At 42.1% G+C, this 27696-nt stretch overlaps 1 protein-coding gene across 4 annotated transcripts in view; it reads left to right on the top strand.

Moving 5' to 3' along the window:
- Positions 1 to 27696, top strand: part of ASTN1 (astrotactin 1) — a 300822-nt gene that overhangs the window by 212892 nt on the left and 60234 nt on the right. For all 4 annotated transcript variants that reach the window (XM_026001246.2, XM_072733094.1, XM_072733093.1 and 1 more), the window contains exons 12-16: positions 2609 to 2775; positions 5490 to 5684; positions 7202 to 7329; positions 13146 to 13250; positions 15469 to 15657. In XM_026001246.2, the coding sequence (XP_025857031.1) occupies positions 2609 to 2775; positions 5490 to 5684; positions 7202 to 7329; positions 13146 to 13250; positions 15469 to 15657 (784 nt within the window). The remainder of the gene's footprint in view (positions 1 to 2608; positions 2776 to 5489; positions 5685 to 7201; positions 7330 to 13145; positions 13251 to 15468; positions 15658 to 27696) is intronic.

The following is a 27696-nucleotide window of genomic DNA, read 5'->3' as shown; positions in this document are numbered from 1 at the left end:
ATCTGATTTTGTCATTTTCCACCTCTGTGACCTTAAACCAACGTCCTACTTAAGCTAAGTTTACTCCTCTGTAAAATGAGGTGAAAAAAGTCTATCTGTGTTGTGGCAATTGAAGATAATACCTATAGATTATCCTGCACATAGAATTGCTTAATTCCCGACAGCTGTTATTATTGTTCTAGCTTTGCTTGTAGGAACAACAACAACAAAAATGCATCTTGGGCAAGGCAGCTAACTATCTTCTCTCCAAATCTCCTGAGAGAGTGTAAATATCAGGTGGTCCAATTTGGCATCGCATTGGGCATCTAGATATCAGGGCCAGGCAAGATGCGGCTATGCCAAGCTTTGGAATTCTGGAACAAAGCCTGCTTGGGTTTCATTTGGTGAAGTCTTTGTCAGAAATCATGCTTGCTGGAGCACTGTGAAAAAAAGCAGGTGGTTGGGAAGTTGGGAGTCCTGGCTGGCGAGCTAACTGATGCAAGGGTTGAAACCACAGGAAGTGGGAGGACCGCCTTGGTCTCTACTTTGATGGCTTTTCTCAAGCTTTATAGAAGTGAAAAAAAAAAAAAAAAACTTATGGCAACCAGTGCAGCCCATTTAATTCCAATCAGACTTCTACATCCGTGCCTGGGCAGCCTCACAGTAGTGAAGCCAGCTTCCTTCTGGTGGCACATCTGGCCTAACAGCTGGACAGCCAAGGAAGGGGCTAGATGGGGGTGCTAACAAAACATGGGGTGCTTTCCTCAGCTGGCTCATTTGCTTGTTTACCATCCTCTGGAACATCTGGGTTTGCACTGCATGGGGCAGCCCTTGGAAGCGACTTTTAAAGCCCTCACCTTCCAGCATTCCAGCTGCTTCATGAGGAGGACGGGGGTGGACCAGCCTGGGAGCCTGACGGGCCGCAGAGGGGCCATTTGTTTGGGAAATTGCAGAATTAGTGTCAGCAAACAGTGCATATCCTGCTGTGATCTTGGGGTGGGGGTGGGTTTTCCAGAACACACCTGCAGCGGCTCTAGGCTACTAGGCAAAAGTGCTTGGCAGTCAAGAGAAAGAAGCAGCCAAGCAGCAGGGCCAGGAGTGTGTGTGGGGTGGGGGGGATCACTGTTCCACCAACTTTTGAAAGTTGTTTTGTTTTGGGTTGGGTTTGGGTTTTGGAGGAGTGTGTTAGCTGACAGTATGTTTATAGCACAGTCATTAGAAGCAGGTCAGATCTAGACAGACCCCCAGCTCTGCCCCATACTAGCTGCTTGACCCTGGGCAAGTTATTAGACCTCTTCCAGCCTGTGTGAAAGGATCAGCTGTAGACCAAATGCGCAGGATCTACTGAACAGACAGGAGAACCAGGAAGTCAAAAAATATTCATTGACCCTTTCAGTGGACTCCCATGCAGTGAAATCCTGCATTAATCAGCGATGTTGATGGTTTCCCCATTTATTAAATGAGGCTAATATAGGGTGCTGAGAGATGAAATACTCAGAGTGTCAGCCTAAAGCTCCTAGTAAGTAAGTGTTCAGTTAACAGTGAGTGTTGTGTGTGAGACTGATGGTGGTGTGAGCTAATGATGGGCCAGCTGAGTCATGGGCCTCATAGCCAGCCTGCCAAGTTTCGGGTATATTCCTGTTGTGATCAGCAGTGGGACTTTCAGAAAGTTAAGTTTTCTGTGCCCATGGTTTCTTTACATGCCAAATGGGACTGATCATACTACATACCTCAAGGGGGTGTCTCAAGGGCTGAATGAGTAAGACAATGAGTTAGACCCAGCCTGGTGCACAGTGGGCACTACAGGAGCGCTCCCGCTGCTCACCAAGCCCCTTGGACTTCCCCAGATTCCAGCTGACATCTCTTCCTGAACTGTCTAATTTGCTGGCACTCCTGGGGAGTTTACTGAAGACATAGCAGCTCAGAGAAGCTAATTGTTTCACAATAAGAGTGTCAAGGACACTGGGATAAGCCCAAACCCAAGTACAGCACCCATGGATGCTCATGTAGCAGATGCCCTTGTCTTGCATCTTCTGCGCAGCGTCCTTGAGGCAGGGAGGTCATGATAATGGCCACTTCTACCAAGAGAACAAGCAACCCCCCCACAAGGTCACAGAGAAAGCCCACTTCCTCCTTCCAGCAGGAAGCCCTGGCTCTGTCCATTCTCTCCAACACTGTTGGCTATCTGGTACCAACATTGGCAACATGTTTGCATGTAAACAAAACAAAACAAAAAAACTTTTCACACTAAACACAAACAGCAGCACTCCCTTCCTCTAGCCCAAAGAAGCCTCTGTTGATGCTGGTCAATTCTGGCCCACAGCTTCCACCCAAGTGGGAGGCTGGCACACCTCACTCTGTCATATGACATTCCCTTCCAGCCTGTTTGGAGGAATTGACTTTAATGCAAATGCCTGTGATCTGTACCCAGAGCGAAGAAGCAAGATGTCAAAAAGGCCACTTGCTTTTAAAGGGAGTCCAGCATAGTGAGAAATTCGTGCACTACTTGCCAATGTGAATGGTTTCAAGGCTGAGTGCTAAAAATAGGCATCAGTGGTTACACTCCGGTTCCCTGAGAACCCGGTCTCCTGATTCACCTCCCTGTGTGGATGCTTTTTGATTGTTCCAGTGCCCGTCGGGACTGAGTCCCATGAAGGACAGCTCTGGCTGCTATGACCGCCACATTGGGGTGGACTGCTCAGATGGCTTCAATGGCGGCTGCGAGCAGCTGTGCCTCCAGCAGATGGCCCCCTTCCCGGATGACCCAACCTTGTACAACATCCTCATGTTCTGCGGGTGAGTTGAGCTGCCGGAAAGGCTAGTCAGCTTGCTGGCTTGCTGGACACTCAGTGTTAAAACCAGGAAAGTAAATCTAAGAGAACCATCACCCTAGGCTAGCCCTTGGGCTCTGAGGAAAGAGCCTGCAGGACTGGAAGAGCAGCACTTTTAACATCAGAGTTGGGAGGACCTTCAGGGAAAGTCTAGTCCCATCCCCATGGGGGAGGCCCCTGAGCACAGTCACTGCCTACACACTAGAATTTTCCAGTCTGTGTTCTGTGGAACTGTGTTAATGTGTTTTGTGACAAAAGGATTCCATGGTCCAAAGGTTGGGAACGATCGTGTAAAACTAATTAATTATCCAAGAAGGGGAGGGGGCGATCTTTGGAGGAGTGGAAAACCTAAAATTCTGCCCCTGAAGTCCCACCATTTTGTGTAGCCACCCTCCCCCAGACGTGATCCCCCAGACGTGATCCCCCAGACTGAACTTCTTCAGTGCAGTTCCTCTGCAGTGAGGTTGAGTGGCTCCCTCACGAGTGGGACTTGGTAAGTGGAAAGATTAATATTAGAATTCAGGCCCTCTCTGGTGTTTTAAAACTTCTGTGGTTTCCTCAAAATTTAAATGTACACCACTGACTTATATTTAAAAGCCGTTTCATGTTATATTTATAAAGTAAAGAACAGTTTGGCCCATTCTTATACCTTCATAGTTTGCTTGTCTGTCCTTCTTCCTGTCTCTCCCTGTCTCCCCACTCCTTCCCTGGTCGCCCCCCACCACCCCCTCCCCATCTTCCTGCCTATCAGGGAGGGTGCACACTTCATGCCACACACCATGTTAGTCACTAGGCAGCACAGATGAATGAATGACGTATAGTTCTTGCTCTCAAGGATCTCATGCTCTAAGAGGCTTGCGATTAAAACCAATGTTTATAATAATTATATAGAATATATAACATAGCTATGCTATTTTAGCTCTGTCACCAGAAGTCTTTGCCTACTGAATAATCATGACAAGACTATTGGATGGAATGGGGATGTTATTTTATTATATTTCATTTCTTTTCAAATGAAAGTTTTTTTACCTTCAGCTTCTTGTAAATCCCATTCCATAAATGGAAGCTTGATCTAAATTATAATGCCTCTATAATGTTATTGTTATGGTTGACCCACTTCAAGTAATAGAGATAAATCCATAAATTATTTAATATACACTGGAGCATCTGGTTTGTGCAGAGAATCTAGTTAGGTGTTAGATACAGGAGAGACAGCAGGAGGGGAGACTGGCCTCTGCCCTCAAAGGAGTTCAGAGTGGGACACACACATGGCGGAGGTAGGTCAGTCTGGAAGGGGAAGCTGTAGACTCTCCAGCCACTCAGCTTGGAGTGACTTTCCAAGCCACTGTAGGGAGCCTGCCAAAAAAGTTCCTTGACTTCACGTTTTTACGTAAAGACTAAACAGCATGCACTTATAATTGAAGAGCTATAGTCACACCTGTTAACACAAACATGTAAATGGTAAACGGGGACTACAGTAACAGATGCGGTAATGTGGACCTCAGTGGTCCCTCTGCTGGTAACAGCGATAGGAGGATTTGATGCATATTTGCTGTTTGCTGGGGACGTTGTTAGTTAAGTTCGTTGTTTCACTTGATCTTCTCAACAACACTGTAAAGCAGCTTTTCCTCCACCTTTTACAGATGTGGAAGCTGAAACTCAGAGAGTTTAATCAGCTGACCTGAATTCACCCAGTAAAGGGCAACATCACTGCTTTTCACCACTTAACACTATGATTATTTGTTCCTCCATATGAAGAGAGGTCTTTATCTCGTTACAACAATTACCATAGATAGTAATAAATGATGTGTTTTAATGTCATGAGCATCTATAAATTCTAAATCTAGTATATTCTAAGGAGAGACCCACATTAAATTAATATGCTTTTTAAGTGACAGGTTTATCAAAGTAGTTCTTGAACTAACAAATTATATTCTTTTCAGTATAACTACAAATAAGGTCCAATTAATGACTTATGGGTCATTGAGCCATGTTTACCAACATCAGTATTGCTCTTCCATTAGAGTAACTGTACATGTTTAATGGGGAGGGACACCAAGGAGGTGTTCACACGGCGTGCCCTAGCGTCTGTTTAGTTCAGGAGGGCTACTCTGAATGGAGGGGGAGTTAATATGGATGATCCTGTGTTTGGATACATTCAAACAGAACACAGTCAGAAGATGATCAATCTCTCTAATTTCTTAGTTGACTTGTCACAGGACCAGATTAGAAGGTTATTAATTTCTTAAGCACAGTGTCATTTTTTTTTGCGGCCTAATTACCCTCCAAACAAATGCAGGGTCTGGCCACATAGATGGTCCTGGAGAAAGGTTCTAGAATACCTCAGATTTAAATGTGGTAACTCACTTACAAATTTACCTCCAGTGACTCTAACCCTGACCTATCTAGGAGAGGATCCACTTAAAGGAGGAAGTACTCTAAAGCTCTGTAAGCACTTATCTGGAAAGGAAAGGCGAGAGGTTCTGTATGGTCACATAATGGAAGGAGGCTTGTAGGTTTAAGAAACTGAGTTATAAAGGAGACACAACAAATTGGAATACTCATAATCTTTGCCACCCAACACTCTCCCAAAGGTGTTTCTTCCCAATCTGTTAGGTTGAATTGACTGCATAGCTCATTGATGGAACAAATTTTATCTTGAGTTTCCTACCATGTTAGGTGCATCGAGGATTACAAGCTTGGTGTGGATGGTCGTTCTTGCCAACTCATCACGGAGACCTGCCCAGAGGGAGGAGACTGTGGGGAAAGCAGGGAGGTTCCCATGAACCAGACCCTCTTTGGAGAGATGTTCTTTGGTTACAACAACCATTCCAAGGAAGTGGCTGCAGGACAAGTGTTGAAAGGAACATTCAGGTGAATCTCATGTCTATAGAACTGATTATTCAGAGCTATTGGTGCATCTTCCCTGAAGAGCTTTAAAGTCAGCATAAAGTTTTGTGCTTTGGAGCAAGGTGAGCATGATCCTAAAAGGACAGGTTGTGTTCTCTCCCATGGTCTTCTCCTCTTTCCAGAATCCGGGAACCACGCTTCCTCTGGGTGAACAGTCAAGTATTAAATACAATTCTATGGGGCAGCCCTGGTGGCTCAGCGGTTTAGTGCCGCCTTCAGCCCAGGACCTGATCCTGAAGACCTGGGATCGAGTCCCATGTCGGGCTCCCTGCATGGAGCCTGCTTCTCCCTCTGCCTGTGTCTCTGCCTCTGTCTCTCTGTGTCTTTCATGAATAAATAAATAAAATCTTAAAAAAAAAAATACAGTTCTATCTTGCCCAGGCAGGGACTGAAAGATTTTCCATGGAAGCCACCAGAGAATGCTCAGGTTCTGTTTTGCTCTGAGTGGAAGAATCAGTCTAGAATAGCAGTCCTCAAGAATGGCCCATGGATCCCAAGGGTCCCTGAGATCTTTTAAGGGGATCCTTGGGCCATACAGATACAGAAAGTAACCGTATCTTTTCCAGTTACAGAAAGGCTGGATTTTCTTCATTCATATCAACCCAGACAATATATTGCAATAAGTTGTATGCAGATGTGAGAATCCAACTGTATCTATTAAGTCAGACATTTTAAAAATTCGCAAAAAATATTTTTAAAATGCCAACCCCTCATCATTTTTCATGCTATGTTCAGATTTAATGGACTGATTATTGTCATTTTAAATGCATTAATATGTATTTCTAAAATCTCTCTTTCAATTTCTAATATAGTAAATATTGATAGATATAATCCATACAAAGAAAAAGCTACTTGGAGTGTTCATTTATCTTTAAAACTATAAAGGGGTCCTGAGAACAAAATGTTGAAACCATTGATTTAAAATATCTCTTGGAGATTTTCCATTTGACCCCTGTTCCTATTCTCTCTTAGGCTATTAGAGTACATCTTCCTCAGAGCTCATGCTTACCAGGAGATAATGATGATGAGGGCAAGGAGAAAGCAAGGGGGGGGGGGGGAGGAGGAGGATGTCATAATATGGACCAGCAATTTATAGCAACCTAGGACTGGAATCCTATGAGCAAACTGATAATAAGTATGTGGTGGCTGGAGTTTTCTCTGTAGTCTAGAAATGAGACTACATCTGCCTAGATCTTGTGGAGGTTGGGATCAGGGACTAGGGTTTGGGATGGAAAGGAGGGAAGAATGTTCTAGATCTTCTGACTAGACCTTTTCAGCTGATATTTTTCTCATCTCTCCTAGCCCTCGCCCTACCTGTCACACCTTTTCCTACTCCAGACATGTCCATCAAGTGGGGTTCAGTGAGAGGGGAACCTTTTGGTCCAGGAAGAATTTTTTATTATAGGTTGAGATACAGATTGCCCATCAAGGAATGGGGTTCACCTTTACACTCAGAAATGAAAATCTGCTAACATTTCCAGGCAAAACAACTTTGCTCGAGGTTTAGATCAGCAACTGCCAGATGGTCTTGTGGTGGCCACTGTTCCCCTGGAGAATCAGTGCCTGGAGGAAATCTCGGAGCCCACCCCCGACCCTGAGTTCCTGACTGGTGAGTGTGCCACCTGCCCTTACTCAACTGACAAAAACCAGGCAGCTCCCAACAGTTTCACAAGATCAAAACTCTTGACCTCACTTATTTTTGTTTTGAAGCTAGTGATTTTCTTGATACACAATAAAAGCTCAATTCTAAAACACTATAGTAAGATTATTTGTCAGTGAAATTGCCAAGATTAGTATATAATCATCGGCAAAATGGTCTAATAATACCTTTCCCTGCTAGTCTTATTGAGATCTTTGAAAATAGATGGCATAATAGATGGGTAAAAGTTCAGAGGTCTCAGTGGATTAGAGGGAGTAGAGACAGAGAGAAGGTGGATGTCTATCATCACCTACACGTCTGTCACTGGGGCCATTGTGTTCTCTGGAAAGTACTTATGGACCAGTGTGAGAGAGGAGGAAATGCTTCTCATTTCTGGGCCTCTGAAGACCACCCCACCCATTAACACCTCATGGACCAAAGAAGACACTTCAAAAGGGGGAGACAACCAGGAACTCAGCATCATGTGCTAGAAAGTTGGATGTGAGCTCAGTTCTACTGCTGGTTTGCTCATTTCCCATTATTTTTCTCCCTTCCGCGTTCTATGTCTCCCTTATCCTCTACCTTTCTGTCCTTTTCCTTTCCTTTTCAGAAGAACAGGTTGTGCTGAGGGCAAGCCTTTTCAAGATATAAAGTTATGTTTAAACTTTATTTTAGACATGAACCAGATTAGAAATAGGTCTGTCTACGGGAGTATTGTGTAGCGATTAATCGCATAGACTCTGGGGCCTGATAGCTCAGCTCAACTCTTCACTAGCTGTGTGATCTTGGACAAGTTGTCTACCTTCTCTACCCATGAAAATGGATATAAAACTATCCTCCATGTAGGATGAATACAAGGAATAAATAAATTAATATTTCTAAAGTTTTTAGAATGGTTCCTAATGCATGGTGAGATGTACATTTGTTGAATAAATAAGTATATCAAGGAAGAAAAAGAATATGAACATTCAGAGTACCAAATAGTATTTTCCCTATAGAAACAGAAGGAGTAAGGGAGAAAACAATTTAAATATAAGCTGGACCAGGAATAAATGCCATCAAAATCTAAAAGATGACACACTCACACAGACACACACACTAAACTGAAAAAATTAAAAAAGCATCCTTTGGACATATGTCTAAAGCTGACATCTCTAGTGTTCGAGAATCTAGTTTCCTTGTTTCCACCACTTTTGCTGAGAAACACTTCCTGTGTGTATGCAAAATGCATGTGAAGGGAAGTGTGAGATGATACACACAAATAGAACAGGTTCCACATTAGAGATACATGTCTTCTGTTTAAAGCTCCACCAAGATCTCACATGTAATAATGTATTGTGGAAGTGAGGAGATTATACTTCAGGCGCTAGGCTGGGAAGACATAGAGTAGTCCTAGATGCTACCTGAGGCTTTTTTTGGAGGAGTGTGTGGCTAAATCTGAGAAATATCAGAAGAACATATTTGAATCTACATCTTTGGAAATAAGGGACAAATCCAAACTTGGTCCTCATCCACAGCACCCTTGGACCTCTCCTAATTTGGCATATTTGAGGTAAAAGGAGTAAAAGGGTATCCATATGGATCACTTCCATTTTTCATGGCCTTGAAAGAGTAAAGTCTAACATTTGATGTACAAAGTTTCAGTCTTATTTTTTAAAGCCCAGAATGACTAGAAGAATTAAAGAGATGGTTGACCAAATTTCTCCCATATTAACTTTCTAGTTCTGGTAACATTTTAATTGTATCTTTCCTGAGAATCACATAGAGAATATCGTATCATGCTGCACTAGGTGCTATTATAGGTCATAATCCCCATAAACCTACAAGCTGAGAAGATTTTAGAGCTAAAGTGATCTTCAGAATCTTCAATCTCAGCATTTACAATTTACAAGCATGGTGATGTTTTTTTTTTTTTCTCCCCCCCCCCCCCCCCATGGAAAGCCAGTGCTCCACTAATAAATAGGTTCTTTATTTAAATACATTTGGAAAAACTATAGTATCTACTTCTCAGCAATTTGTAACACCTTAGCCTAGAGAGACAAGTCCCAAGAAGCCCTGGAGTGAAGAAATCCCTTCTACTTCACTTAACCCAGCAATTCCCAAACCTATTTAACTAGAGAATCCTTTTACACATAATAACTATTTCCATCTTTCAGAATTATTGGTTTGAAGAAAACATACTGGAAAATATTGATTTATGTGTGTTATCTTGCTGAGTGCTTCCCTCTTCATCAAAATAAGAGTTAAGAACTCTGAGCTTCACCAGCCTTTTTGGGGTTAGAAGTTGTGTGGAAATAAATGAAGAGCCGCCAAATTAAAACAGGTGAAGACTATTTATTCAGAGCTTGCTAGAGCATGGGATTCCGCCACCACCACTTGCATTTTGGCCAAGACTGAAGGCAGGCAGAGGAATAGGAAAAGGAGTAGGAAAGCTTTAGAGGAAAGAAGCAAGTGCTTCAGGTGGTCTCTGGTTGGAGGCTATTAGCATGTAGGTGGGCCAACTGGCTAGGAGTGAGGCATTCTAGGTAGATGTTTAGATATTTGTCTGGTTGGACCTAAGTTGAAAGCAAGAACAAAAACTAGGAAAGTTGTCAGTTATCAATCAAGTCCTGGTTATGTTGGGCCAATTTTTACAGAGCATATTGTTTGGCTTCCTGGACTGATTGCTGGAGATAGTGGCCTGACTTCTCTAAGTGATTTGTAGACAGTAAACTAGCTTCTTGGGCTGGTTACTGTAGATAATAGGTTGGTTTCCTGGGCTTTTTGTGGCAGATTATGGGTCAGAGTTCTATTTTTTATATGCAATCTGGCTGTTGTCTATTTGTATTTTAAGTCTCTCAGCTGAGAGAAAGAAGAATCTGGAGGCAGACCAAGGAGAGAGAGGAAGCTGCTGGCCACATTCATAGGCCAATGGATGCCATCATTACTAAATTTGTGTGAAGATTTAGAGCTCTGATCTCTCTGGAACTTCAGGCTCATCTGAAGAAAACAGACTTTTAAAACTTTTGGGCATAATACATTATGACATTTCAAATGAAATAACAGAAGAGAGCAATCCTCCCTCCTTCTCTCTATCTCTCTCTCTCCCCCTCCATCCCTCCTTCTTCCTTTCTTTATTGCACAGAACTCTATTCAGTCATTCTATTTTCCAAGCATAGTTAGGGGAAAGTATGTTCCTTCTCGAGAAAACATAGAGATATTTTGTTCAAAAATAAAAAAAGAGTCATTGAGAAATGTATTCCCAAATAATAATAAAATAAAATAAAATACTAGAGCTGACTATATGTCAAGGGCACCCTGAGAAAGAATCCTATGACACAGTCTATGACAACATATACTTTAAAATACCCCTTTCTAACTAATGGACATATTATTGGTATGCAGGCACAGAACAAACACCTCCACTGTTTCCCTGACTATGGCGGAGCCGAGATGCACGCAGTAGGATTATTGTTCAGGGGCTAAGTGATGGGGCTCAGATGCTTGGCTCATCGTGGATGAACATGGGACACTGCTATCCCTTCCTACCCCTGACATCCTGCGTTCTTTCTTTCTTCTTCACTCTGTTGCTCTGAACTAAAGCCTAGGAATTTATAATAAAAGCATCTATGAAGAAATGGCCGGTTTACACAATTAGCGGTGATGAGGCAGATGATAATGAGAGAAGCCATGCATGTATATGATGCTTTATTATTTCTCAACATACTTTTATGCTTATAACTTTATTGGGCTCTGGCAGCCTACCGGTGAAGCAGGTAAGATGAATTCCAGTATCGCCACTTTTCAGATAGGAAAGTGGGAACATATGAGTTGCCTTGTCCAAAGTCACAGAGCTGGTCAGAATCTCAGGTTTGAAGAGGAAGCAAGAGGTGACCTCAGCTAAGCCTCTCGCATGGCAGATGACAACAGCACTGGCAATAAAAAGTTCCCCCAGCCAGGTAGCCAGAGAGGAACTCAGCCAGCGACTGGCAGCAGAGACCCGACCCCTCCAGCAACACTGCTGGTGTTAGAACTCCAGCTTCCTGATTTCCTGCCCGTCTCTTTTCCCGCTAGGAAACAACTCTATTAAAGGGAATGTTTTCCAATACACTGAAAAGTCTTCATTGACTGGATTTGCTACTCTTTTTTTTTTTTTATTAATAAACTTCTTGAAATCACAGCAAGCTGGTGAGCTGATGTAACTAGAGAATGCATGTTATGTAGAATAGTTCTATGAAGCACGCACATTTTATGCTCTAATGAGGAGTGTTAATCCTGTAAGGTTGGAATTTCATTTATATGCTTTTAAAATTAACTGAAAGGTTAAAAGCCAGAGCATGGGATAGTATGACTGTTGTCACAAAGCCTAATGCCCTGAAAGAACATTTGAAAGAAGAAAAGTACTGAAAACCTTCTTTTAGTTTCAAGCAACTTATCTTTGATTGCCTGAGATAAAGTGTAAGCAATTGATTCATGAAGCACCTCTTCTGACCTTTTTGCTTTTTGCCTCACCAACAATTATTCCTGTATGATTCACATGGAAATGGAAATTTGGCAGTTACTCGGCTAATTTGATCAGAGCTGACAAGCAGCTAATTAATCCACCCCCTCTTCATCCAGTTTATGTATTAAATTAGTTGATTTAGCCTGAAGAAATCATGGGTCAAAATGGCAGGATAATTTAGTATGTATGTATTATCACCATTGTATTTATACATATTATACATATAATATTTATACATATTTATACACCATTGTATTTATACATATTATACATATAATATTTATACATAAAGTTTCTATACATGTTGCCATTATAATTACATATAAATATATATGCACATACACACATGCATACATATATATTTATTTCTATAACTTACACAGCAAATGTTAGGCGTAGAGATGAAGCTAAAATTGGTTTTCTAAACTTAGCAAGGTGATTTTTTTATTTCTTGTAGTCTAATTATTTTGTTTCTGTAGCATTTTATATTTATGGTAATGACTAGAATTCAAATTGGATGCCACTCTTTTTCCACGATGCTCAAGCAAGAACAGCCCATTTTCGCATGTCTAAGCGGCTACAAGGATATGCTTATTGAGAATGACTTTGGGCAAGTACCTTGGCTTCTCAGAGCCTCAGTTCTCTCATTGTTAAAACAAAGACCACAAATAAAGTGTCTGTTATAGTGTCTGGCACTCCATACAGGGCCACCCTGCTCCTTAATGACTGAGTCACGCTGACCCTGTCCCTCCTGGTGAAGAAGAAATAAGCATTATCAGCTTCAGAGTAATTAAAACTTAAATACTGAACACAAATCAGTTAAATGGGACAGAAAACTCAATATCAGGTACGTGAGCTGAGTCAATTACTACAGCTATTAAAGAGAGTAAAACTTGCGTATGTTACAGTAAGCCTAGAGTTTCATATAAATTTGCTAAGGGAATATTACAGTAGAATGGTTGAGAACCCCGCCCTGTCTCAGATAGATCTGGAACTCCATCTGGCCCCGCCTCATGGCTGAGGGCCCATAACACCCTCTTTGGGCCTCTGTTTCCCCATTTACGAACTGCAGATGATAACACCTACCTCGCAATGATCGAATGACTTTATATGCAGAGAGCTTAGCGAAATGTCTGCCACAGAGTAAGGCTCAATACATGAGAGCTGTTGTCACTGTGATTCCAGAAATTCTCTCCATCAAAAAATGCTTTCTCGTTTTCTCACAATGACACCTGCTAACCCAGTAGGCTTGGGACCTGAGAATCAATCGCACACACTGAGCCTGCGTCTCCTCTGTCCCTAGGGATGGTGAACTTCAGTGAGGTGTCTGGATACCCTGTGTTGCAGCACTGGAAGGTCCGGTCTGTGATGTACCACATCAAACTCAACCAAGTGGCCGTCTCTCAGGGTGAGCACAGCAGCAAGCCGTCCCTCCTATTTGCTCCTGGGGCGTGGAGTTCCTTTCCAAGGGCACAAGCCTTTGATCCCATTGTTGCAAATACAGCCTAAAATGGAGCCACTTTGTGAGATACATAACCTATTCACTCAGATTCACCCCTTAAGGGCAAACACCCAGAATCCAATCGTTGTCTAAGGATAGATTAAATTGCAAGTTTTATCTTGGACTATAGAAGAGATGGAAAGGGCAAGGCGGGGCTGCTGAGGATAAACACCTACTTTATCATTCTTCCTGGGGTCACACAGTGTACAAAGAGGATATGCAAAAGTAGACTTTTTTATAAATTGACAGAATAAAAACCTTCCAAATGCAAAGAACATCCTTTAGAATTTTCATACAGGAAAGAAATAGGAAAAAAAGAGCAAAAATGAGGCAGGGGTCGGGGAGAGGGAATAGAAAACAATGTTTATGGTCCCTAAACAGCAAGTGAGGAAAGATAGATAGATGATAGATAAGAGAGATAGATACCTAATAAGTTAAGGAGCAGTGAATTCCAAAAACGAGGACAAATTGATCCATAACAGAACAGTGAGGCGCCTTGTAAAGAACAAGTATTCTTCACATTTGAGCGATAAATGCCTTGAATCAAGTTTTTCCTCGCACTGAAGCAATCCTAATGTGCAATCTGCAGATGGGAAAGTTGCTACAACTAAGGCCTTAATATAGGTACACATCTCCATCCCACCTCATCCCCTTGGACTAGGACAGCCTTTCTCAGCTCCTTCCTCCTTCCACCTAAAGAATGTAGCAGACGGGAGGGTTACACCGAGCATCTGGTTTCTCTGTGTTGGATGAGAAGGTAACCAGAACCAGATGATATTGTTGGCGTGGGATGGCAAGACAAGGAGAAGGATCTTCGGGTCAGCAATCGGGAGGCAGAGCCTTAGAGCCAACGGAAGAGAGAACAAAGGTAGGGGACAAAATTATAGAGAGGAAGTGAGACCTATACTCACAAAAGGTAAATTTTATGCATCGGGAAAGAAAATGCATTAAGGATGTAGAATATTTCCATAGGACACAGGGGGGACTCAGAACTCTGTTTAATTTCACCTGAAAGGGTTCTTGGCAAGAAGGGCCCAGGGTCGGAAATCTTACTGAAGTCAACCCTGCTGGTACAGAAAAACCTTGAAAGAACTAAGCTACTCCTCATTCTAGAAAAACGCAGCAGTAGAGACTGTCCTGTTCACATGCAGCACGGGTGATGGGCACACTGGGGCTTAACAAGGGGATAGCACTGCTGCCATGTGCCTTTCAAAGCCACACGTGGCATCACAGGTGAAATGGACTTCCGCACTTGGGGTCTCATGCCAGGGCCAAGCGTTGCCTTGTCCTGATAGGACACAGGTGTGTACAGAGGAAGATTGCCTGAAGCCGGCCTGGTTAAGAGGTATTAGATTTGGAAAACTGGTCATGGGAATTACCAGTGTAATTTTCCTAAATGGGAAAAATGAATTCCTGGAGATTTGTCTGGGGAGGCGGGAGGGGGGCAAACAGATCCCTTCCTCCATCTGCCGTCTCCCTGCCCATATACTTGTGATTTTCTGAAATAAATATAAGCGGTATATTAATGACTTTTCTCACTCCTCTTCTTCCATTATCTTCCCATTACCAGTGTCTATGTCTGGAGGCAATTCTGGCTCCAAAAACTCTTTTGGTCACTACCCACAGTTAGAATCCACTTTTAACACTGTGACCTTGAGATATGCACACTCCCACATAAGCACAACAGAAATTTCGTGAAGCAGTACTTCATTTTACCATGTGAAATGTTCCTTGCTGGTATTTGTGTTTCTATTTTAGGCTATGCTATTCTTTTTTTTTTTTTTTTTTTGAAACGCTATTATTTGAGCTCACTAAATTGATTTAATGTCATGACTTATGATTTGAAAAAAGAAAAAACAACATCGACTTAAGCAGGGAGTTAGATGTGGCAATGTTCTGCCTGCGTGAAGTTAACAACGTAACCAACGGGCCTGAGAGATACTCACTTAGGAACTAAACTGTCTGAGTTAGCTAACTGGAAACGCTCACCTGATGGCTCCAGCCAGCTCTCTGACGTCACTTTGGGCCATCCAGGCACTTCTGCTTTTGAGGCTGAATGGCCTGGGAATCCGGATACCCAAGGTGTGAGTCCTCACTCTTACTCTGGGGTGGTGTCTCTCCATAGCCCTCAGCAACGCGCTCCACTCCCTGGACGGGGCTACGTCTCGCGGGGATTTTGTGGCCTTGTTGGACCAGTTTGGCAACCATTACATCCAGGAAGCAATCTATGGCTTTGAGGAGTCCTGTTCCATCTGGTACCCAAACAAGCAGGTCCAGCGGCGACTCTGGCTGGAATATGAAGACATCAGCAAAGGTGAGTGATGTCCCTAGATCATCAGCAGATTCTACTCCCCATGTAGGTACGGCGGTCTAGGTGCGAATCATAAGACCAAACCAAAGGAGTCTGTTGGCAAGGGACTAATTCAGATGATGCTCTGTGCCCATCCCTAAAGTTGCCGAGGTTGGAGTGTTTCAGGAAACTTTATGTGCAGGAAGGGGTCAAAAGTGTATGGTCACTGTGTTAGATATCATGGCCAGAGTCCTCTAACTACCTGTCCCCATGCATTCTGCTGTCATAGCAAGGGCTAGGTATTCAACTGTTTTTATGGACTGGGGGAGAAGCAAGAGAGTGTTGCAGTCTCCCCCACTACTTCCTACCACCAGCAGTACTGCCTCCACCCTCCATGGCTGGCAACCCTTTCCAATAACCACAGAGAAAACTCTTCTTACTCCATCCTGCCCTGTGTTTAGGCTTATTTTCCTACTGATGTGTGCAAAGAGGAAATCTCCATAGGCTCAAGTGTTTATACAGCTCTGGATAACAGCCTTACAAATAAATGTTTGTCCACTGTTTGATAGCTAGTTAGTATTCAGTCCAAGTATAAGAAATTGGAATTATTCAAACCTTGTGAATTCACCTTCTGGTATGGGAGGAGTACTGGCTGGCAAATACGTATTCTAATCAACCAAAACTGAGGTAGAATTGCCATTCATGGAATTTCTTCTGAGCTTATCCTCATGGCATTCTGATGAGGGCACGTTATGGATGTGTGAGTTGCAAAAGGGCAAGCGATGAAATTAGCGCAATGGAAACTGAAGAAGTAGGTCATCTTAACATTTAATGATCAAGAGTCCCTCTGCAATGAGGGACCCTGTGTGTCAGCAATGCTGTGGTAGAAAATGTGCCTCCATGCTGAGATGCTCTTGACTTTCTGAGCTCCACACACATTTTTATTTTGTCTTGCTCAATAGGTAGCAGAGGCATGAGGGCCTCTCTTCTGGCTGGGCATTTTCTTGCAGAAGAAGCAAAAGGCTTGTGTCTGGGCTCCAATTGTTACAGGCATTTCCCCCCAAGCCCTGATTCCTCTAAACTCAAAGACACAATCACAGGCTTCTAGCATCCTTTCAAACTTCAGTCTCTTAAAATTGTTCCGATTCCAGTTTGCCAAGAAAGGAGTGTCATGTAAGCAAATGTAGATAAGACCAGTTTCAGCTGGCACAGCTTTCTTACATTTCTGTGCCAGAGCTTAGTGATTGAACCAAAAGGCTAATTCCTCCCGTTTCTGTTTGCCAATGGTTCAGGGATGGCGAGGTTCTGGGACTGCTGGGAAATGAGTCTGACCTTCCCCAAAACTCCTGGTTCTATTCCTTGCTTCTGTCCTGAGCATTGCAGTGTCCTTGAAGTTAAACACTGAGCCCAGGGAGGAGATGTATCTATGACCTTGGCACTGTGTCCCACCTATCTTGATCCCAAGCCATTCTTACCATGTAGGAGTTCATTTTGTCACACTCCAACTGGTGACTTTAGTTCTCTTAGGTATTCTGTATACAATCCCTTGCCTGTTATTGATCTTGAAAGATATTCAAACATTTTAGTATGTCTGCTTAGATCTCTTTCAGTTGTCCAAGTATATTACCCCACCCCCCGTCTTACTCTGCATCATAGACTTTATATCTTCTGTTGTTTGGTCTGCATATTACTCTTAAATGTTTTTCTCCTCCCTAGGCACTAATTTCTTTTTCTTCCAAAAGCATGAAGTATGCTGATGATGAAGACTTACAAATACGTAAAACAAAGGAAGATTTTCTTCCACTCGTCTGCACTCTGAAGGGATTGCTCCAGAATGGGATTTATATGCTAGTGGTGACAAGTATTCTGAGAGGGCTATACCGCCCATGACATAAAAGTGACATCTTGTTGGACTCAAGTCTTTTGATTATATGTTCTTGCCTGCTTCAGCTTTCAAAACCTCCTAGTAAAAAGGGTTCCTCTGTTGTTTACTTTTGCACCTGTGATCAGATACCTAAAATTGCTCACCGAATGAAAAGGAAAGGAGGTTGATTAGGGGTGAAATGAAATGGAAAATGCACAGGACTTACGGGTTGGGTATCTAGCACCTGTCAGGTGACTTTTGCTTAGTTCACTGTTGGAATCTTGCTATAATGCCATCTTGCGTTTCTTTCCAGCTCTCATAGTTTATGGATCCTTATAAGTCCCTCTTTATGTGAGCAGTTTTCCCAGGTCAGGTATTAGGGTCAAGATTGCCCTCTCCTCTCTATAAGTCCCTACAAAATCTCTCAAAGGTAGGGTTAATGCCTTAGTCAACTTTAAATTCCCAGAGTCTAACACAGAGCAGGGCACATGGTGAGCCCCCAACAATTGTTTATTGTGGTTATTGGTGGTGGTGGTAGAAGGGGTGGCGGCAGCTGTGGTAGGAAGAGCCCTTCTGGTGTGGCAGGTTTCCAAGTGGGTTTTATTATAGACATGCAAAGTGCTCTAGTTCTGCCTGACTGACGAAAACTCACAGATGGATATTTTTGGCCAGATCCTCAGAAGGCAGCCTTCCATTCATCATGCACTTATTTGTCATACTACCACTATATGGTTTGGCCATACCAATATTTAGGAACATCTGTCTTTTGGTAAGTTTGACTGAAGCCTACAAAAAATAAACTTCTATTTCTCATTGCTTAAGATTAGCCTCTCCTTTTTTTTTTTTTTTAACAGAGCAGATAAGATCTATTAGCATTGAAATTTCCCAGCCTCCCCTCTCTACTGCTAAACTGACTTTTATACCTTCTCTCATTGTTCTTTGCCCTCCTGCCTCAGAAAGTGTAATGAATTCTTCTTTAGGCTAAACTCTCCACCTGTGCAGCAGTACCCATCCCCCTCTGCTTCCTCTTAGACCCCATTCATTCAATAGTGTCTTCATCTTTTTTTTTAAGATTTTATTTATTTATTTATTTATTTATTTATTTATTTATTTATGAGACACACACACACACAGAGAGAGAGAGAGAGAGAGAGAGAGAGAGAGAGAGAGGCAGAGACACAGGCAGAGGGAGAAGCAGACTCCATGCAGGGAGCACGATGTGGGACTCGATCCCAGGACTCCAGGATCACACCCTGGGCCAAAAGCAAGCGCTAAACCATTGAGCCACCCAAGGATCCCTAGTGTCTTCATCTTTACAATCCTTCAGCCACTTGAATTGTTCCTCCCTCAGCCTTCTGTCTCCCCACAAAAAATAATAATTTCATAAACATACAACTCTTTTACCACTATTTCCTTTCAACATATTACCACCAAACTTACTGAGTGAGTGGTTTATACATCTTCTCTCTACTTCCTCAACTTCTTTTCACTTTTCAAATTATTATTATTCGCTCTCAACCCCTTTCACTCTACAGAAACAGCTCTGGAGAAGGGAATCAAAGGCTACTTAATCAGAGGTTCACTTTTCCATCCGATGATTATTTTATCTATGCCTGCTGAAGAATTTGTCCCTCTTGACCAGGTCTGCCTTCTCAAAAATTCTGTCTTCCCTTGGTGTCCCTGATTCTATTCTCTTGCAGATTCTCTTTATAATTCTTGGTCTTTATTTCTCATTCTTTTTTTTTCCCTTACACCTCTAAAGAAATCATTACATTTTGCTTTGTTTCCAGAATTTCCTCTGTAATATCCAGCTTCACTGTTGCTGTGGGATTCTCTTCAATTCCACCTCAACCTACATCTCCAATTCTTCGCTTCTCCCAGACATTCTAGACCTCATCTGCCCTTGAGGATTGAGCATTTCTACCTGGATATTCTGTGGGGATCTAAGTGGTCACCGACTCTTTTCTCTGTATCCACTAGTACATTTTTCCACTATGCTGTGGGATCGTGATACAAAGTGAGGGGTCACTTTGTGACTCCTCCATCCTCCATCCACCATATTCACCCATTTACAAAGTGCTATTCTTTTTTACCACCTAAATATTTCTCCAACAGGTGTCTCTTCCTGTCCATTTCCCGAAGTTGTATGAGTTTACAGTATCAGCTCTCATGAGAACTGAGGCTGCTTCCTCACGTGGCTCCTTTTCTTCAGTTTCCTGCCTCTCTGGTCTAGTCCACGTGACAACTATCTTCTTAAAACACCACTTAACCACATGACTCCTTGGCCTGAAGTCCTTCACTAACTTCTAGCTGCCTTCCCAACATGAGCGTGACCTTGCTCCCTGTATTAGTTTCCTAGGGTTGTTGTGACAAATCACCACAAACTGGGTGGCTTAAAACCACATAAATTTATTCCCTGACTGTTCTGGGGCCAGAGGTTCAAACTCAGCTTCAGTGGCTAAACTCCAGGTATAGTAAGGTAGCTCCTTCTAGAGGCTCTAGGGCAGAGTCCCTTCCTTGCCCCTTCCAGCTTCTCAAGGGCATCTGTGTTCCTTGGTTTGTGGCCGTCTCCATGTTTAAGGTGTTTAAGGTGTGTCACTCTGATCTCTGAGTCACCTGGCTCTCTGCCAGGACTCTTCTTGCCTCCTCTTTCTTATAAGGACCCTTTGGATTGCACGGGGCCTGCCCAGATAATCCAGGATAATCTCCCCATCTCAGGAGTCCTCATTTAAACTTCTCGGGGAAAGTTCCTTTTGCCATTCACAGGTGACCATCACAGATTCCAGAGATCAGGCCCTAGGCATCTTTGGGAGCCTTTATTCAGCCTGCCACACCTCTGCCTTCCCCAGCTGCTGCGTCACTGGCCACTCCCTACACCAAGTGTCCTCCCCTTGGATACAAGGCTGCTTGCTCTCAATCCCAACCCTTGCATTTGCTTGCAGACAGTGGAAGACCTCAGAGGGATCCCTGCCCCAGTCTAAGGCCATAGATATGCTTATTGAGGTCTCCACCAATGAGTTTCTGTCTCAGAAATTTCTTCTTGGATCCCTGTCCCTTTTCCTCTTGGGGTTCGCTGTGTTTCTCCTTTCCCAGATGTCTCTGTTCAGTTGCCTAATTTCTGGGAGGATCTTCCCCTTTCCGTAGCCGCTTAAGATTAGCAAAGTAGTCTTCCTGGCTACAATTTCTGTTTCTTACTTTCATTTTTTAATTGCCCTCTTCAGCTGTATAAATTGCCGTTTGCAATTAAATGATACCTGTCCCAATGTCAGGCCCCAACTCTGGGTCCAGGATCAAGATTTGGAAGAGGGCTTTGATACTTTGCCACACTTCACACTTTCATACACACACTATGTGTATGTGCTGCCTTGTCCTGTGTTCTGCCTCCATTCTACGGAGCCGTCCTTCCTGATCTTCCAGATGAGGGAAGCTCATATGCCACCACTCCTAACACCTCTCTTGATGCTCTGGGCAGAGTTGTTTGCTGCCTCTTATGGCTCCTTGTACGTATCCCTTGGTGATGCTCTTCACATTTCCCCTCTTGTCATTCCCTTGTATGACTGTCTCCCATGGTAATAGATTTGACAGCACTTACCATAGTTCTTTCCTCTTTTTTATTTTAAAAAGATTATTTATTTAAAAATTCAAAATGTATAAAACAGAGTAAAGTGAAAAATAAATCTTCCTCCCACTCTTATTTCCCTGTGATCAAGTTCTACTCTCCAGAGGCAGCCAGGCAACCATCGCTACCAGTTTCCTGTGTATCCATCCAGACATATTCTATTCCTTGCCATTGGGAAATGAACAAACCAAATTGCAGAAGAGTTCATTGGGAAATGAACAAGAGCAAATTGCAAATTGCAGAAGAGATATATTAGGGTCTCATCTGTTTTAAAAATTATATATGTAAATATGTGCCAATACACATACATATAAATATATATATAATCTTCTAGTCTCTCACTAAAAATATGCTTATGGATGTGTGTATACAGTATGTATATGTATGTATACATATCTATATAGAGAGAAACATATGTGTATAATCTCAAAATAGCTTTATTTGTGTATATATGAGAACAAATTGTCTGTTTGCTCCAAGATGAGGGCTATGGGGTAGAGACTTTTATTTTTGTACTAAAAATTTCTGTATTGGTTTTCCCACAATAAACATGTGCCATGTTTACAATCAAACTCTTGTAACACATTGAAAAAATATATTCTGAAAAGTTTGCGTTACCTTGAGTGAAGGCTTACAAAGTTAACCTAAAATAACCAAAACAAAATGTATAATTGCTATCTACAGAGAGCTGAACTTTGGATAGAAATCTGGGAGGAAGTGCAAAACAATATCGTGTCTTATTAGTATTTGAGTCTTCATCCCTGACACAGTGCCTGGCATATAATTAGCATCCACTGTTTTGGAAGGAATGAATCCTTTATTTTGTTCTTACTTCAGAAGAAACCAATAAAGAGCTATAGATCCGTAGATTCCAGAGAAGTGACCAAAAAAGAAAAAAAACATTGAATCTTCTTCAAATAAGAACTTCCAAAGGCTTAATTTTAATCCACCACCTGACAAGCTAAGCATAGTACATTTTCTTTCTTTCTTTCTTTCTTTCTTTCTTTCTTTCTTTCTTTCTTTCTTTCTTTCAATATTCCATTCAGGAGTGGATTTCCTTGGGGCTTTCTTCCTTTCCTTTTCCAATACCACTTTCATTGTTACTTTAGATCTGACCTTTGTCATTATCTCTCCTTGCCATTGCCTTTGGTACACACCAGTGAGGTTATGTGGGTTGACAAGTGGCAATAAGAAAACTCTTCTGCTGCACTTTCTCGTCCCATAATCCACTGGGCTTTTGTTTGTTTGTTTGTTTGTTTGTTTGTTGCTAATCTGTTGCCTCGTTTCTGTGGGGAAAGTTAAGAAGAACAGCTTCTTCTTCCATGATACAAAGCTGAGGGCTTTTTCCATTAGGTGACCCTCTAGCTCCAAGAAGTCTTAAGTTAGATTAGAGTCAAAGGAGGAAGTATACCACCTAGGTGGCATTGTATTTCCACCACACAGGATGCCATGTTTTCCATTTTCCATTGACTTGTTTTTTTCCACTTTCCATGGATTTGTTTTTGGGTGGATAGAGCCTTAGACAGACTCAGTTGGTCCCTCTCCCCAGAATAATGAATAAATTTCTGCTATGGCTGAAGCAAAAACAATAGCTGTATTGGCAGTCAGCCTTCTGATCCTGGTCTCTGAGTGCTGGTCAGCAGAGACCCACTCTTGTGCATTTGATGCTGGTGCAGTTTGTAGGCTAACTTACATAATTGTGGTAAATGGCATAAAAATCTGATTAAGTTCAGGACACAATATAGAAATCCAACAAAGAGTGATAACGTAAGTTTCTATAATGCTTTATGTTTTACAAGCCTAGGGTTGCAAACCAGCTCCAAAGGCTCTTTTTATGCACATTTACAACAATGAAGTTAGCACTCTAGTGGCAAAGCAATTATGGCATATAGCTATTTTCTTTAAATGATTAATTAATTCATTCCTCAAACATTTGCTGCAGTCCTGCTATATGCAAAGCCCTGTAGTGAGCAGAGAGGGGATTTGGGTTTAGAGGAGACAGCTGTTCTATGGCTTTCCCAGGCAGACAGGCCTGGTGAAGGTGCTGCTGAAGCTGAGCCTGGTGGTATCATAAACAGAGGCTTTGAAAAGGAGCTAAGCTTTCCTAACATATGGGTGAGGTTTAATTTTTGAGTCTTCAAGTCCCTAGGCTCTGATGCAGAGTCCAGAGTTAACTGGATCTGTAGGCTGAAGGAAGACATCATCATGAATAATATAACCAAACAGCATGTTATAGACTTTTCTTATTTAATCCTGAAGTCTTACCCTCCCCCATTTTATAGATAAGGAAATCGAGTCTCAGAAAGTGTAAATAACTCGCAAGTGGTCACATAACTAGTCCGTGGGAGAGCCAGGACAAGAAGAATGCCTTGCCTTCCTGAGATAGATTGCAGGTGGCCGCATGCCGTTTTGCCTGCCAATGGCACAAGAAGAGATTACAGTAGGAAGGTTAGTGAACAAAATGGAGGTGGGACTAGGACACAATTGAAGCCAGGCCATTGGTCTAAGACGAATGCAACAAGGCCAGATGTCAACCCTGGTTAGACTTCACAGTGGATCCACTGCCTTTTACCTTGAGTTTCCAGGATTTTTGATTGTTGTGGGATTTGGGGGCCATGATTAGTGATGATGGCACAGTTGCTGGAGTAGTTTTCGCTTTCTTCTATGGCAGTGTTCCTCAAAATTAATTGTGCATACATAACACCTGGGATCTTGTTAACTTGGAAATTCTGATCCAGTAAGTCTGGGTGGAGCCTGACATTCTGTATGCCTAACAAGCTCTCACTTGATGCCAATGCTGCCAGTCCAAGGACCTTTGAACAGCTAGGTGATAGACCTGTCTCAAAGATGAACAGAGAATGGGTTCCCTCATCATCTTTGTTCGTCCTGTCCAATGCAGGAACTTTAATGCGGGAGCCATGGCACAGTGGCCTCCGGGGGTATGTCCTGATGTCATCCCCACAGAGGAGTGTCACAGATAAGAGGACTAGACTGAATGGTTTTCACTTTGGACCAGGACTTTTCTCTGATTAAGCCATTGATCGGTAGGCTTGTGTGCAGAATTGAACAGTCTTAAGCCCTTAGGCACTGAAGGGAATTGGAAACAGGCCAGCAATCAGGACTAAAGGTGATAAGGTGATTTTTCTAAACTTTGTACTGTAGGCAACATTGTCTTCATCTTCCTTTCTCAAGCATTCTCTAGGTTTTGTTTTGTTTTGTTTTGTTTTTAATTATTATATCAAGAGGACCCCATTTTTTTTTCTTGTAGAAACCACTAATGGTTATAGAGTTTCATATTAACATAGGTGCTAGCATTTTAGTTAATGGGACAAATGTGGTAGTGATGTCAAATTGCCATCATATAATTATGGGCCTGACAATAGTGACATATCATGTATACATACAATTTAGTAGTTAATTATAGTATTCTGGATTATTTTCTACCCCAGACATGTAAGCTTTGCCCTCACAACTTGATTGATTGCTTCTTGGAAGAGAGCTTACCCATTCATTTAGTTAACACCTTCTATATCTAAACATTGGTCTAGGCACTAAGCATTTAATGATGAATGACACAAAAGGTTTCCTGCTTTTATGGAGCTTATATACTAGTGAAGAGAGACAGTGGCAGGTAACAAATAAATGAAAGCAGTAATTCCAGATAGTGAGAGATACTGTGAAGAAACTGAAACCAAGTGATGTGATAGAAGTTGGATTGAGAGCTGATTAAGATGGTGGCCACAGAGAGGCTCAGCGATGGTGATAAGGAGATAGGGTTTAGCTAAGACCTGGAAAAGACAAGAAGGAACTGGGACAGAACCATCCAGATGGAGGAAATAGCAAATGCAAAGGCGTATGATTTTTTAAAATTCTCATCGCTTCTAGCATAATGCTTCTAGTAGAGCCTATAAAGTTACTTGGTAAGTATCAGTCTGATACCCAATATAACTGTGATGAAGAGAGGAGCCTGGATCTCTGATAGAAGATGAAGAGAAGAAAGCCTACTTCCAGCCAAATTTGTTGTTTCCTAGATTCAACAAGCTGAGATTAGGACCTGTGTGTTTAGCCCATCTTCTTTTTTTAAAACTTTTATTTCCAGTAGAGTCAACATATAGTGTTATATTAGCCCATTGTCTCTTATCCAACCTATAGATCAGTGCTCAGGTGGGATGGCTGTGGTGATAATAGACCCAAGAGAAATCAGCAGAAGGCACAATACATATATCTACCAGCACTTTTATCTCTGATTGTAAGTTATATGCTCCACTCCACAACTAATAGCTTATTTTTGAAAAAAAAAAAAGTTGGATATAAATTTGCAAGATAGATGGTGATGCAAGGGCATATTCCACATCAAATGTGAAAATCTGAACTTGACATCACTTGGGTTTTCATTCTTCGGGGATGAGTGGCTTGTTTCTTTCTTTTTCTTTTAAGATTTTATTTATTTATTCATGAGAGACACAGAGAGAGGCAGAGACACAGGCAGAGGAAGAAGCAGGCTCCATTCAGGGAGTCCTTCGATCCCAAGTCCCCAGGATCACGCCCCGAGCCGAAGGCAGACGCTGAACCGCTAAGCCATCCAGGCGTTCCAAGTGGCTTGTTTCTTAAGTAGTAATATGTCTCTTCTGCCCGTCCTACTCTAAGGTGGCATGTGGCAGGAAAAAGCACTGGTGGGGAATCAAGAGATCTGTGTTCTTGATCTCAGTTGAGCCATTAGCCACCTGGCCTGGGGCAAGTTACTTAACCCTCTTGAAAATAATCTCACCTGTATAATAACTAACCTGAATTATGTGATACTTAGAATTTCTTCTACTTCTAATGTTCTGTGACTCTATGTACTCTGCCAGTGATTTCTACTTCTAATAACAGAATGCAACATTTAAAAATGCCTGACTCATGGCTGAACAGGTTAACTCAACTGATGTTGCAGTAGAAGAAGTTTAGAGTAGTTGTTTGTAACAAGTGTTTAAAGTCAAGCAATTTTGCATAAAAATTTTTATTAGCTTTGGCTCTTGAGAAGTTTCCTTAATGGCTGTGAGCCTCAATTTCCATGCCCTGTAAAACAGGGCTATTAGTACTTATCTTACAAGTGAGGATTGGATAAGGATTGAATACAGTAATTATATGTGAAGCACAATGTCTAGCATTCTGTAAGTGTTCAATGCATTGTGAGTCTTCATATTATTATTACTATGTTATTAGAATTATTTGAATAAATTTTCAGCTCAGCTTATTATTTTTTGGACAAAAGAATAACTGATAAAAATATCAAAGGGATATCAATAAAACTTACCCTAGGTAATATCGCTCTTCACAGAAACACTAGTGTATATTTTACAAGTCACAAAACACCTACTAATTAGGCTAATGGAACAGAAAACCCAAATCTTCATTCCAAAAATCAGGGTCAACATCTCATCCTTTCGCAACCATTTTCAGTTCCAGTTGTGGTCTCTTTGCTGGGAAAAGATCAGGAAATAAGCACAATTTCTCCTGCCCATATGAGAGTTTTTTTTTTTGGTTGGGGTAGGACATGAGGGATATCGGAATGTGCTCTCTATGGAAAAGGATCCCCAGGGTAGCCTTTTTGATAAGCAGCCTGGGTGTTTCTGCCTTTTAAGTGCAAAGGAGCTGCCAGGTGCCTTCCACAAAGGGGGAAAAAATTCATGAATGTGTCCAGCTGTACCAGCCTCCTTTTTTACCTGTGATTCAAAACCTTTGCTGTCTGGCTCCACTGCCTGCATCTTTATGCTGATTCCTCTGGTGACCCAGAGGTGGAACCCTGGCCCTATTTACAGCTAAAGCTTCAACAGAAGTGGATGTTGGGACCAAGAGAGAACTTGTTAGCAGTTTTCTGTTTTTGTTAGACCCCTGTCTAACAAAGTAGAGCCTGCTGTAGAGAAACCTCAGCTAATCTCTGGGTTCACTACCCACACCCACCACATCTCCAGCAATGTGTAACACCATGCACAGCATCTAGCCATCAGTCGGTCAATACTGATGGAATGAGTACATGAGTCAATGCCATACTCTATCTCTTCCTCAACCCTTCCCAAGAGAAGTGACAGTATATGTCTAAGATAGCATCTCCTTGAACACCTTGCCCCCAGAGCCTCTGGCACCAGCCTACCCTTTCATCACCCCTCATCCCCATCTCCAGATTTGATTGTTTTGTGGGTATGGGGAGGAAAGGTGGGGGTGATATGTCAGGAAGTCTGGCATTAGAAGAATAGGCTAGACCTTAAAGCCCAGTGATTGGCACCAGGTAGGACTAGGATTAAAAACCTGGAATGGAGTAAATCCACATGTGGACCTCCCATTTGTGGTAGTCATTCCAAATTACTGGCTACCCCTTGATGTTCTAGGAGCCAATACCAGCCTTTCTTTTACCACTTTTCCTGAAATTACCTTTCTTTTATAAAGCAAATTGGAAAGTTTTCTTGGTGGAGTGGGGTGGAATATAAGATAGTAGGATATGTATCAGGTATAACACATGACTTGTGTTTAAACTGAAACACAAAACATAAAACCATTTGACTTAAACCATCAAATCAACAAACCCTGTTCATTTAAGCTG

This window comes from Vulpes vulpes, chromosome 13 (assembly GCF_048418805.1).
Source record: "Vulpes vulpes isolate BD-2025 chromosome 13, VulVul3, whole genome shotgun sequence".
Taxonomy (NCBI): Eukaryota; Metazoa; Chordata; class Mammalia; order Carnivora; family Canidae; genus Vulpes; species Vulpes vulpes.
Note: the sequence above shows the minus strand (reverse complement) of the source record. Positions and strands in the feature narration are given on the sequence as shown.